The sequence below is a fragment of the Simochromis diagramma genome, unplaced genomic scaffold, assembly GCF_900408965.1.
Source record: "Simochromis diagramma unplaced genomic scaffold, fSimDia1.1 OVJJ01000293.1, whole genome shotgun sequence".
Classification (NCBI taxonomy): domain Eukaryota; kingdom Metazoa; phylum Chordata; class Actinopteri; order Cichliformes; family Cichlidae; genus Simochromis; species Simochromis diagramma.
This window is the reverse complement of record NW_024386801.1, coordinates 8,552,995-8,566,392: the sequence shown is the minus strand read 5'-3', so window position 1 is coordinate 8,566,392 and position 13,398 is coordinate 8,552,995. Positions and strand designations below refer to the sequence as shown.

The window sequence follows — 13,398 nt, the reverse complement described above, 5'->3', positions numbered from 1 at the left end:
CTCTATTTATAATTCCTATATTCTGCAGCAAAAACCCGACTCAGTGTGCCTCTCAGTACTGTAAACAAACAGATACAAAATCAGTAGGTTTGTCTTTCCAATTTTGTGCAGACATTGGAAAAACTTCCTTTAGCAATCTCCAGCATCCTGGTTATGAGGTACCCCGTGTAATTTGTCTTTATATTACATCAATAACTTTTTCAAAGGAAGGATAGAGTAACTTTTCCCCCCCAAGTAGTGCAGTTTATTGTTGTTCTTCTGTGTCTCTTTATTCAGGCCCACACTTCATGAAGGCCCCCCGCTCACCGTCACCACTCCCCCTCCCGCCTCACTGGCGACCACAGTACTTTACATCTATAATGAGATACAAATACGCATCAGCAGGACAGTGTCTATGCCACGCGTCACTCTGTGAATATTACTCACACTTATTAGCTGGATTATGTTAATCTTTACACTTTTTGCTCACAGACAACAGACTCCCCATGATATGGGGGTGGTCACGCTTGCTGCCGTGACCACCCCCACCCCACAGGACAGTGTGTGTATTTCTGAGTGTGCGCCTGCATGTCTGTTAAAGTGATTGCCATGTTGTCAAACTGATCTGCATGAGAAAGGGTGGTCTAATTACATCACTTATGTAAATGAGAAATGCACACAACCAAGCACATACATACACATCGCAGAGGTCAAAAAGACAGTGCAGGCTGCCCCCTTATTGACTAACACAGGGTGGCATCACCACCTGTCAGAAATAGCCCTGTGCTCACACTGTACACAGAAGTTACAGGCTGTTTCGATGCACACCACTCAGATAAATCAGAAATGGAAGTCGATTGGTCAAGCTCACATTAGACTAAAGCACTCAAAATGTTATTGGAAAATGTCCGACCGCATATCCAGTGATTAGTCTTTTTTTCAGACTGAAACACTGATAGTATCCCTGTTGGAATGATTTATTGAGTCTGACACATTTTAATTAAGCCCAAATTAAATGAATCGGCTGGCGGACTATAAAACATTGCAGTTTAATAACGAGCCCCTACATTTTCCTTTTTTTTCCCCCCCCTTCCTTCATCCAATCCCATTTTGGCTAGCCGCACCAAATAACCTCTCTCCATTTAATGATATGCAAATGAATTTTCATGAACCCCATGATCCCATGCGATGATTAAACTGAGATGACATTAGCTGCCATGCTGCTGCCACTCTCAGTGTTTCTGTCTCCCTATTTTCTCTCTCCCTATCTCTACCATCTTCCTTTGTATCCACGACAACAGCCAACTGGTGATATTAACAGGGTTCATTGTCAATATTCCCTTTCCTTCACCATTCCTTGAAATTTCCTTTGTGAGAAGTGACATTTTGCATATCCGCTGTTATTTCAGAGAAGTTTTCCCAATGCCAGCAGAGATGGCGAATCAGAGAGCTGGTTTCACTGGTTCTCACGTCTCATGTGGTAGTGAGCCCACTGCAGACATACAAGTTACAACAACTTTACAATTACTGTAGTAACATTACATAGACGATTTTTAGTAACCTTCCACATCTCTTCATTTTCCACTTTCAGTGCTCCCCTCCCACCGTTCCGTTTTAGTCTGTATCCAACTCCACCTCTGCTGTCGTTTATTGTACTCCATTTGCATAATGAAGCCCAGGCTTAATTAAGATCCCACTGGAGTCTGGAGCCAAGGATGAAGGAAGGAAGGACGAGGGAGGGGGAGGTAGTGAGGGAGGAATCCGGCGTTCCTTAGCTTATCCGCACGTGTCCAAATAGGAGGCACAATTTGGGGGGGAGAAGAGCGTTGACGAGTGATTAAATCGCTAATTATGATCGGCTGTTAGAATTAGTGTGTGGCTGTTAATTAGCTGCAGATGAGATGCCCAGACAGTTGCCCGCCTCTGATGACTGCAGAACCCTCCCTGACTGGCAATAGAGAAACACAGCTTGACACCCTGGAGATGATGCCAACACATCCCTCCCTTTAAACACACACAGCAGTCTGAGGGGATATCCCTTTAAGAAGATCCCAGGTGTGCAAGTGCAGGAAAGAGGCTCTTCATCATCCTTGTCCACCCACTCCCACTGTTCTTCGTTAAGCACAAAATCCCCCATTTTCCTCCTTCTGCATCCGTTATTCATTTTGCTCATTATTCCTCTCTTTCCACATAGTCTTTCTGCCCATACTGGAATGGTATGATCCCTCCTCTTAGATTTTTGTGATGGGCAGCAGCATCCTTTCAGTGCAGCAGCTGGCACTGAGCAGAGTTGGCATCACGGAAATAGTTTTTCTCCCAAACTCCCACCACGGCTACATTTGTAGTTCTACTTGTAGTTCTTTTGCTACTTCTTTTGCCGTGGCATTTAGTACATTTTAGTGTATCTATTGATCGTGCCCGCGAACGCCTCGCAGTTTGTGTTTGGCATGGTGCCATCTCTGTTTCCAGTCTTTCCCTTGAGGGGATGCCACCGCCAAAAACGTTCAAGGCATCCGAAATGTTTTGCTCACCGTACGGAGGTTTCTGTTTACTAATGTGTGCATTATGTTGCTTTGGCAGGGTGCCATCTTTCTCCCTGTGCCCTTGCCTCCCCTGAAAAGATGCCATCACTAAATCGCTGGCAACCGTTGCCCGGGCACCTCTTCTTGGCTTTGTCCAAACAAACAAATGGTGATTAGTAGCAAATCCTCGGAGGTGAGTCCTCGTCTCTGACTATGACAGTTTTCCGCCATTCGCTTCGAATGCTTCGGGCATGCCACATGTACAAACTGGCATGCTGCCCGTTGGGTGGCACGCTGCAGCTGGCATAGAAAGGAAGAAAAATTGAATAACGGTTACAATAATTCCAACGCTGTTTCCCATTCTGCGACCTATCGTGCATTTACAAATTTAAAGTATTGTCCATCTTTCTCCTCAACATCCTATGATTCTGTCGTTTATCGATATCCGAGTCCTCCTCTGCCTGCTGGCATCTCACTTACTTCTATGCTCCGCTATCCTCTGATATTTTTCCCATCTTCCCTTTCTCTGCCCAGTCTCTTGTTCGTTACGCCCCATTATGCCTGTGCCAAGGTGCCACCATGGTAGCAGTATGGAGGTCTGTTTCTCTTCCTCTTTCATTCTTATTCTCCTCCTCGCCCCTTTTCCCATGCCCATGCCCGCCCCTGCTCAAGTCCTGACTGGATGGCACTGTGCCAACCTGCCACCGCCATCGCTCTCATTTGTAGCTCATCCCTCCGTTGCCCTTCCCCCTGTCTCTTCATTTCCATCCCTCTCTTTTCCCCTTATTTCATTCATTTATTTTCTAACAAAAAAAAAACCCCAAACCGCTTCACATTGTATGGAACACTTTATGTGTTGGACCTCTAGTTATGCGCAAGATTACTTCAGACATACAAACTTTTCATTCCTTAAAGTCACTCTGCAAATCTTTGCTGTCATTTGAAAGACTTTTTTTGGCACCTGAAGAAATGCTCTCAGTGGCTGCCCTGTAGGTAATTACAGCAGCACTCACTTATTCCACTGAGACAAGAGGAGAAGGACGAAGAGAGCCCCGAGTTTGTAGAGAGCTTGTGCTGTTTTAATTAACTTTAACCAACCCCCCATTATGTGTGTTTCACTTCACATCTCCTAGAGCCTTGAGTAGGTTGTGCTCGTTCACACATGAACAATACAGCAATATGATTGATATGATCATCAGTAAAATTGATTGTATACCATTGACCTAACCCACTTTGCCAAGATGACCCTTGCTCCCTTGTTTTTCTTTTTTTTTTCTCCCACTCTTTTAATTCTCTTGAGTCAAACAAAAGCTGGCAGTGGTGGTGGTGATGCTATTAAGCAAATACTCTCATTAGAACACAAAACATAATGAATATGTAAATGGTGTGTGTAATTTATGCATGGGCTGAGAGACTTGTTGTCTATTCAGCCCTTTATTATACTCTCTATTTTTATCCCCTTTTCCTTAAAAGTTCACACTCTTTACCAATTTACTGCTTTTCTTAGACCACATCCTGTGACTGAATCCTTGGGGGACTTCTCGAGGTCTATCTATTGTCTCCTTTATTTTGCCTTTTTTTATGTCTACACTTTTCTCCTTGCCTTTAACCATGGTTTGTACTCTCTAACAGTCTTTTTTCTCTGTTTGCTTCTTTTGGCTCACATCCTGTCCTCTCCAAAAACAAACCCTGCAGTGACGCATTAAACCAACAACTGAGTGTTTGAACAAGGTCTTTCTTCCAGGAATATGAATACTGAATAATCTATCCACTAAATCGCATCCGGACCTGATTGTGTTGTATTCTCTGTTTTCCCTTTGTCCCTCTGTGACTGTGTTGATCTTAATGTGTGGTCCAAACTGTGTGGCAAATTGAAGCGTGTCCTGATAGACGGAGAGTAGCCTTGCTCCTGTCTAGGATAAACACCTATAATACTCTGGCTCCCTTGGCAATCACCATAGCAACAAACCATGGTACCCACGTGAGTTGCATAATAAGATGTTCCCCAAGACCATGGACCATAAAGCGACAAAGTGACAAACTAGACACCCGCAGCACTGGCTGTAAGACAGAAAAATTCATTTTGAACAAAACAAAGGTTATGTTTGACATTTGAATGGTTATTTTCTATTTGTCAATAAGCTCACATCAGAAAACATGCACCCTTACAAGCACATACACCTTTTCTGTGTCTCCAGACCTTAAAAGGTGCTGATGAGCTGCAGTCAATGATTGTAATGAGCTATCGATCACCGTGGGAAAACAGAGGGACAGAGAAGGGTGAGGGAGGCAGAGGGAACCAGAGGACACACACACACAAACTGAAGGACTGCCAGAAAAAAAAATAAGAAAAACTTCAGATGAACTAAATGGAGACAAGCTGCCTGAGACAGAGTATCAATACTTGCTTTAATCAAGACTTCATCTCCCATTGTTCTGCTTGAAATAGAATTTATGGGACTGTGTTTTCTGTGATCACAGGTTTAAATGGAAGTGGTCAACTCAGGGCAGTGTGTGGATGAGTTGATTTGCGAAGGATGACCATGCAGACACGCTTGCCATGACCAAGTACAGATGCCAGTGAATGGCACTGACGCAGTATCTCTATATTCCCCTCTTTTTGTGCTGTATGCATGGAGTGAAGGCAGACAGCTTTAGGGAAGGGGGAGGTGCGTTGCGTGTGTGTGTGTGTGTCGTGTGTTGGCTGGCGTTTCAGATAATGAAATGCAGCAGGGAACAAAGAGCTGGGGGCCCCTATTCTCTGTGCTGCAGCTTCATTTTCACTCCCGTCAGTCTATGATTCTTCTAAACCCTCTTTCTTGTGTACACGCATGCATGTGTGTGTGTGTGCGTACGTGCATGTTTATGTTTGTATGAACCAGTTGTTGTTATGTGCACGAGTCTCCCCTCCTCCTCCCCCCCCTGTTAGCATTCTGCATGGCAGATCCCCCTAATGTAATAACTGTGTCTGCATGTCTAATTTACAGCAGGAGAGAGTAAATAGCCTGTGGTTAATTACAGTACGTGTGTGTGCTTGTGTGTATGTGCGTGTGTGAGTCTATGCAAGTGTCTACATGCGCGTGGGTGTGTCAGAATGATTTATGAGTTGCAAATAGCTACACTAGTGGCCCGTTTCTCCTCACTTAGTTTTTAATCTGTCTTTCCATTAATTTTCCTGGAGACGTTATTATGGTTTTATAACAATGTGCACGAGGATGCACATATGAGTACACGCGTGTGTTAATGAGACAGAGGTGTGGACATTTCGCAAGTATCAGCTCTACGTGGGCACCTGGACTGCACTTTTGCTTTTGCTTTTGCTTCTCTATTTCCCTTCCTTCCTTTTCCCCTTTTTCTCTCTTTTGGTGCTTCATTCACTCTCTTCATTGAGAGCCACAATGAACACAGATCTTTATTGACAGTACACGGTAGAACATGGAAACAGCAGGTCAATCCGTTTAGCCCAAGGGCCGATACACCAATTCACCAATTTGTCAGTGTTAGTTTGAAAGAGAAAAGCAGCTAATCTCTCCTCTCTGCTCTCTATTGATCACACACTTAGACTCCACTTCTCTGTCTAAACACTATTGATTCTCTCTCTCTCTCAATCTCTTTCTCCCGCTCCCTCTCTTTCGGTCTTGCTCTATTCACATACCACAGCACTCAACACCATATTCCCTTCTTACACTCCCACTACTTTTCACATAATAGTTTTGAATAACTCAGATCGTATGTCCTTGTTTGCGAAGCCTTGAGTCGCATTTTAGACGAACACTTGAGAATTTTTTTTTATATAAGTAAAATAAGACTTCTGAGTAATTCCTGTAATAGTATCACAAGTGGAGCTTATCAACTATACAAAGCATTTTAAAGTTTGCTCCACAAGTGTCACAAATCATTGTCCCCTGCTGCGTACTTTCAAAAGCTTATTCATGGTCTCATTAAAAAAAATCAATTACTTAGCAACCCTTCAACAGTCTGAATACAGACTGTGATTAAAAAAAAAAAAAAATCACTGCTGGGTACACCGTCTCCTGTCTCCTGGCTTTGTTTTTCAGTCACATCACAGGCTGCACTTGAAAAAGGCCACATTCCTGTCAAGATGAAGGCTATGTAAAAATTATAGAGTGATTATCCAAAGGAAGATGTCCCCCCCCCTCCAGCATTTTAACATCACTTCAAATTGAACCAAGGATCTCTATTTGATTGGATTTTGCTTGTGGCGACCCTGGGAATGAAACATTTTCGTTGACAGGTATAGATTTGGCAGAGAAATGATTGTGCTGTGGACAGGAAGATGAAACACAGAGATCGACTCAAATCTATGTCAAAAACAGGCGTTCATATAGCATTTATTAGGTCTATATTGCTCTGCCATAATGCCAAGTTAATGAAATGTAAACAAGGAATCCCATCTGTTACTCACACGCTGTGAAAAGAAAAGAAAAAAACAGCCTAACACCCATGGGCTTTACTAGCCTCCTGCATAGCTCATTTATATTAGATTTGTACACCCCCTACTGGTGCTTTTTACTCATTACAATTTACCCCAGGTTACAAAACATTTGACACATGGCTTGTGTAACTGAAAATCAGCTGTTGTTTGGTAACCGGTAGTTCAGGAGGTTGAGATGATCGTGAATATAGAGCTTAGGCTTTAATCTTTTTAACAAACTAAAATGTCAGTCACCTTTTACTCGAAGATGCCTCCTTCAGGAGCTGATGCCCAAGCCACAGTGAAATGGTGGTTAGGGGAAGTACTGGAGGGTCGAGAGGATCCCGAGGGTTTCTTCGCCATGTGTGTGTCCATCCTGGGGCAAGTAGAGACCCGCTCACAGTTTCTGTCCCTCATCGAGCCTCTGTCCACGGGTGACAGACTCCTGCACACCAGTCTCACCTCCATCTACCAGGAATATTTCACCAAGGTCAGTAAATGTTTCAGCAATAGAAGTACATTCAGGTTGGAGGACTTGTAAAACCTAGGCTTAAGTCAGCAAAAATAAAATACATACAAAAAATGACACGAACAAAACACAATAAGGAAGTAACAGGACTTAATTAAACGACTGGCGTTTTTAGAGATTAACTCAAGCATTTGATGATACACGTAACTTTAGGTAGCTAGTTGTGATAATCTTAGCACAAACGGACCAACTTACAAGTTTTTGTCACTTTTTCATTTTACCTACTAGCCTAGCTTAACCTAAAAATAAATAAATACGTAAATAAATGAAAGAAAACATACATAAGTATTAATGATTTCCTAATGGCGGTACAGGAGCAGCTCTTCACCGAAACTGCAAACCACTGTCAAGGCTAAAGTTTCCCCCTTTTGTGAATGCGGAGCACCGGGATCTGCGTTAATTGGTGATATTTTCCCGAGAACTACGGAAGCGTAGAGCTGCCACCCAGGCAAAAGAAAAATAGAGATATATCACATCATAACGTGAAAACTTTATTGTTCTCACAATATACTATCATTTTAGTACAATATACTTTTCACGTTTGAACAACATAATATCACGTCATTACAATATACATAATTATTACGTTCGTAGAATATAAAAAGTTTTTTGTTATAACGTGATATTAAGTATATTGTAATGACGTGATAGTATATTGAACAAACATGAAAAGTATATTGTAAGAACAATAAAGTTTTCACGTTATAATGTGATATATCTCTATTTTTATTTTGCCTGGGTGGCAGCTCTATGCTTCCCTACATCGAGATGATGTCTCCCAATTTTTTCCCATTTCAGTTTTCTTTGTATTTGTAGGGATTTGTAGGGATTTTTTCTAAAAATGTCTAAAAGTAATTTAGAAAATGGAAATTGTGATTTCCTTGGCATTTTCCACTTTCCCTAAACAATTTGAGGAAAGTGGACAAGTGGAGGACAAAAGAAGTGGCAGGTCTAAAGAACTATCTAAAGCAGATGAACAGTATCTGAAAGTCATGTCCAGAAGAAATAGGAGAAAAAAAATCAAAAACAAGACCTGACACAGGACCTGAGAGATGCATGTGATGCTGCCCATCAGCGCAGGATTTAATCCCAGTGCTGATAGGGATTAGGGCAGGACCCCCTGGAATCTAGAGGGCGGTGTTGGAGATGAAGATGGGGGCTTGAATGAAGCCTGAGTGACAAGACTGAACCGGTGATGGGGAGAATTTGGGTTACAATAAGGTGTCTGCAAGGAAGAATGACAGGTTTGCATGTGTCCCTTATGAAGTACTTGATGAGTGTAAACCAAGCCGTGCCTGTACACACCCATCTAATTAAAGAGATAATACATTTAAATAATTGAAACACCTGTGGTAGTTTTTGATAAAAGCTAATGTCTTGTCATTTAGGGCATAGTGTACACATTCGTCTTTTTAAACTACTAAAGAATTGTTTTAAAAGTAATAACAGTGGGTTGTCCTGCTTAAATTTTAGACTGAAGATGACGAGCTGGAACTTGCTTTGGCTCTCTCTCTACTGGATATGAAAGGTCACCCTCTGCAGTCTCCCAGCCAAGAATCCCAACCATTGCAGTCTGGAGATGCTCAAAATCAGAGAGGATCTCTTCAGCTGAATTCTATATTAAAGCCTGAAGGAAGCAACTGCACCAATCAAACTGGATCCTGGAACAGAGAGAGTCCACCGCAGACAGCCAGAGAGATGGAGTTTCAAATAAGTACGTATCCTAATAAGCAGACACTCGGGACAGGTCAGACTGTGTGTGTCTCAGAACAGGAGGGAGATGTGGATCAATCACAGAAACCAAAACGCTCTAAGAATAGGCGGCAGAGGCGAAAATGTACTGGCCAGCACCTTGTAGGTTTACCCCGCTCTCCATCAGCACCACCACCAGTGTTACTGTGGTTCAGGAGGGATTTGCGGCTGTGTGACAATCCTGCTCTCGTGGCGTCACTAGAAGTGGGTGCACCTGTCATACCTGTCTTCATCTGGAGCCCCAAAGAAGAGGAGGGAACGGGCATTACAGTGGCTATGGGAGGAGCTTGTAAGTTTGATCAAGGAATCAGTGGTTATAGCAATACTTTGTCTCATGTCTTCATAATAGTTCTTGACAAAATCCTTGTTTGTAAGGCTCTGTATTCTAATTGTCTGAATGTATCTTCCCTTTTTTAAATAGGTAAATATTGGTTGCATCAGGCATTGTTGTGTTTTTGTTCATCTTTGGAGCACATCGGCAGCCGTCTTGTCGTCCTCAAGGCAAATGGGGAGATGACAAGTACTGAATCTTCTCTGAAGGCACTTAAGGAGCTGATTAAAGAGACTGGGGCAAGAACAGTGCTGGCTAATGCCTTGTATGAGCCCTGGCTGAAGGAGAGAGATGATCTGGTAGTATCAGCTCTGCAGAAACAAGGTGTTGAATGCAGGATGTTCCACTCTTATTGTCTCAGAGACCCTTATTCTGTCACCACGGAGGGTGTTGGCCTTCGAGGTTAGTCAAAGCATATTTCTATGTGCATACTGGGTTTGCTGATAATGTATACCTAAATTACAATATGGCTATTCTGATGAACTTTTATTGTTTTTTTATGATGTAGGAATAGGTTCAGTCTCTCACTTCATGAGCTGCCGTAGACAGAACCCAGGGACCGCAGTAGGAGTTCCCCTGGACCCCCCGGTATCTCTCCCTACACCTGCCCACTGGCCAAAGGGGGTCTGTTTGGATGAACTAGGCTTGGCACGCATGCCCCGCAGGAAGGATGGCACAACGGTTAGAAACCAAAGCTCTAAGGCAAAACAAAACAACTTAAAAAATAATTTAAATCACGCATCTGTCAATGTTTTCTTTGTTTTCTCTTCGGCATTCAGGTTGACTGGGCAGTGAATATTAGAAAGACCTGGGATTTTAGTGAAGGAGGAGCGCAAGCCCGTCTAGAGGCCTTTCTTCATGATGGTGAGACACCTATTGTTCAGTTGGTTATCTTAACAGACTTGGCAATGAACAACACCATATATTTATTTCTATTTCTAGGTGTGTATAGATATGAAAAAGAGTCAGGCAGGGCAGATGCTCCAAACACCAGCTGCTTGTCGCCCTATCTTCATTTTGGTCAGCTCAGTCCACGCTGGTTAATGTGGGATGCCAAAGGAGCACGTTGTCGACCCCTAAAGTTCCAACGCAAATTGGCGTGGAGAGATTTGGCTTACTGGCAGCTCACGCTGTTTCCTGACCTCCCATGGGAATCCATCAGACCTCCATACAAGGTGGAAATTAGTTATAGACTACAAAGTGAATATTAACCATACCATAAAATTGTAAACATTTTTTTGTTGCCACGTCAATTTATTAATTTGTAATAAAGGCCTAAACCACATTACGGATAATTTTGCATCCACTGGCAGGCTTTGCGGTGGAGCAGTGATCGGGGCCACCTCAAGGCATGGCAGCGAGGACGAACAGGCTACCCTCTGGTCGATGCAGCCATGAGGCAGCTGTGGCAGACAGGCTGGATGAACAACTACATGAGACATGTAGTGGCATCTTTTCTCATAGCATATCTTTATCTGCCTTGGCAAGAAGGCTATCGCTGGTTCCAGGTGAGATGCGTGTGCACACTGGGACTAATGCACTCACAAAGATATTGCACCAAATGCCTGACAAATATTCACAAGTACTACTTAACTTCCTGACTGTATCCAACCCATTTTTAGGACACCCTGGTGGATGCAGATGTTGCCATAGATGCAATGATGTGGCAGAATGGGGGCATGTGTGGCCTGGATCACTGGAACTTTGTCATGCACCCTGTTGACGCAGCAATGACCTGTGACCCCTACGGTACCTATGTTAGGAAATGGTGTCCTGAACTTGCAGAGTTGCCTGACGAGCTTATTCACAAACCCTGGAAATGTCCTGCATCCATGCTGCGGCGTGCAGGTGAGACATTTTATTGTAATTCACTTTTTAAATAAGATAAATGTATGGAATCATGCTTTGCATAGTTTAGTTTTAACAGTTAATATATCAATTTATTACATCGATGCTGTCCTCACGGTTTAGGTGTGGTGTTTGGCCAGTCGTATCCCGAGCGAATAATTACAGATCTCGAGGAGCGAAGGAATCAGTCTCTGCAGGATGTAGCTTTGGTGCGCAGGGAGTTTGAACAGTATGTGGACAAACGCTCAGGCTGCGATTTGGTGCCTTTGCCCCCACGCCTGGTCTCTGAGGCTTTGGGTTTATCACACAAGGATGGGGCTGTGGTGACACAAGGAAAGCAGTTCCTGTTGCCTGTCATCACTCGCATGGAATTCAAACACCAGCATGAAGATCCGGATGCTGATGCAACATCAAACCCCTACAACGCAGTTTTAAAAGGATACGTGAGCCGAAAGAGGGACGAGACCATTGCTTTCCTTAATAAGAGAGACTTCACTGCCAGTGTAATGCATGAGGCAGTCCAAAGAAAGGAGAGGCTCAACAGCGATTATCGGAGAATGGAGGGGCTCCCACCGTCTCCTTCACCTCGAGGCAGGGCCAGACGAACTCCCACAGCCAAGGACAGGTTCTCTATAGTACCCGGTGGGGCAGTCACTTCTCTAAAGTGACCAAGACTACAAACTTTTTAGTGATTTGCCACAGAATGTAAACATATGACAAATTTATTGAGTGTAAAAATGATGCCGATGTGGAAAATATTTGTGGAAACAAAGTAGATTGCAAGGGGGCTGGAAAATGCTCTCAAAAGTTTATATTCAGTTTGACCTCAGGTACTGTGTTTAATAATGGCAGCATACACTGCGTTCCAAATTATTATGCAAATGATATTTTTCTGTTTTTCCTACATAGTCGATTCAAATGACAGTCGGCATAATTTTCGAGTCATCGACCAATAGAGTATAATTCAAATGTTACTGAACAAAACTCCCAATGAAAACAGTATGTTTTTCAAAAATAAAAAAAACTTAAAATGCACTGTTCCAAATTATTACGCACACAGACTTTCAAAAGATTTTATAGATTGTAAAGAATTGAAAATGGTTATTTGTTGAATTTGCAGCATTAGTAGATCAATTTCACTAACATCAAAAGCGATTTCAATCAAAAACATCTTAACAGGTCAAGTTACATATTAACATAGGACCCCTTATTTGATAGCAGTTTTACAATTCTTGCATCCATGGAACAGTTTCTACTTGAATGGTTTGCAGGATGTCAGAATAGCCTCCCAGAGCTGCTGTTTGGAGGTGAACTGCCTCCCACCCTCATATTTTTTGTTTGAGGATGCTCCAAAGGTTCTCAATAGGATTGAAGTCAGGGAAGAATGGGGACCACACCACGAGTTCCTCTCCTTTTATGCCAATAGCAGCCAATGATGCAGAGGTATTCCTTGTAGCATGAGATGGTGCATTGTCTTGCATGAAAATGGTTTTGTTCTTCTCTTTCTACCATGGAAGAAAGTGGTCAGTCAGAAACTCCACATACTTTGCAGAAGTCATTTTCACACCTTCAGGGACCCTAAAGGGGACGACCGGCTCTCTCCCTGTGATTCCGGCTTAAAACATGACTCCACCACCTCCTTGCTGACGACGCAGCCTTGTTGGGACATGGTGGCCGTCCACCAACCATCCACCACTGCATCCATCTGGACCATCCAGGGTTGCGCTGCACTCATCAGTGAACAAGACTGTTTGAAAATTAGTCTTCATGTAGTTCTGGGCCCACTGCAGCCGTTTCTGCTTGCGAGCATTGGTTAGGGGTGGCTGAATAGGTTTATGCACAACTGCAAGTCTCTGGAAGATCCTACACCTTGATGTTCGCAGGGCTCCAGAGGCACCAGCAGCTTCAAATACGTGTTTGCTGCTTTGTAATGGCCTTTTAGCAGCTGCTCTCTTAATCTGATGTATTTGTCTGGCAGAAACCTTCCTCATTGTGCCTTTAT

At 43.1% G+C, this 13,398-nt stretch overlaps 1 protein-coding gene and 1 long non-coding RNA gene across 2 annotated transcripts in view; one reads left to right on the top strand and one right to left on the bottom strand.

The window, feature by feature from the left end:
- LOC120729742 overlaps positions 1 to 8,040 on the bottom strand; it is a 23,436-nt gene extending 15,396 nt beyond the window's left edge. Inside the window, exons 1-2 of the long non-coding RNA XR_005694988.1 lie at positions 7,747 to 8,040; positions 7,192 to 7,404 (exon numbers count right to left, since the gene is read on the bottom strand). This is a non-coding gene — a long non-coding RNA (uncharacterized LOC120729742). The remainder of the gene's footprint in view (positions 1 to 7,191; positions 7,405 to 7,746) is intronic.
- si:ch1073-390k14.1 (deoxyribodipyrimidine photo-lyase) lies at positions 6,875 to 13,398 on the top strand. The gene is made up of 9 exons (XM_040025572.1): positions 6,875 to 7,426; positions 8,939 to 9,506; positions 9,639 to 9,950; positions 10,057 to 10,229; positions 10,328 to 10,412; positions 10,491 to 10,723; positions 10,862 to 11,056; positions 11,171 to 11,396; positions 11,520 to 13,398. Exons 1-9 carry the CDS (start codon positions 7,181 to 7,183, stop codon positions 12,062 to 12,064), a joined length of 2,583 nt encoding a protein of 860 aa, XP_039881506.1. The 5' UTR covers positions 6,875 to 7,180; the 3' UTR covers positions 12,065 to 13,398.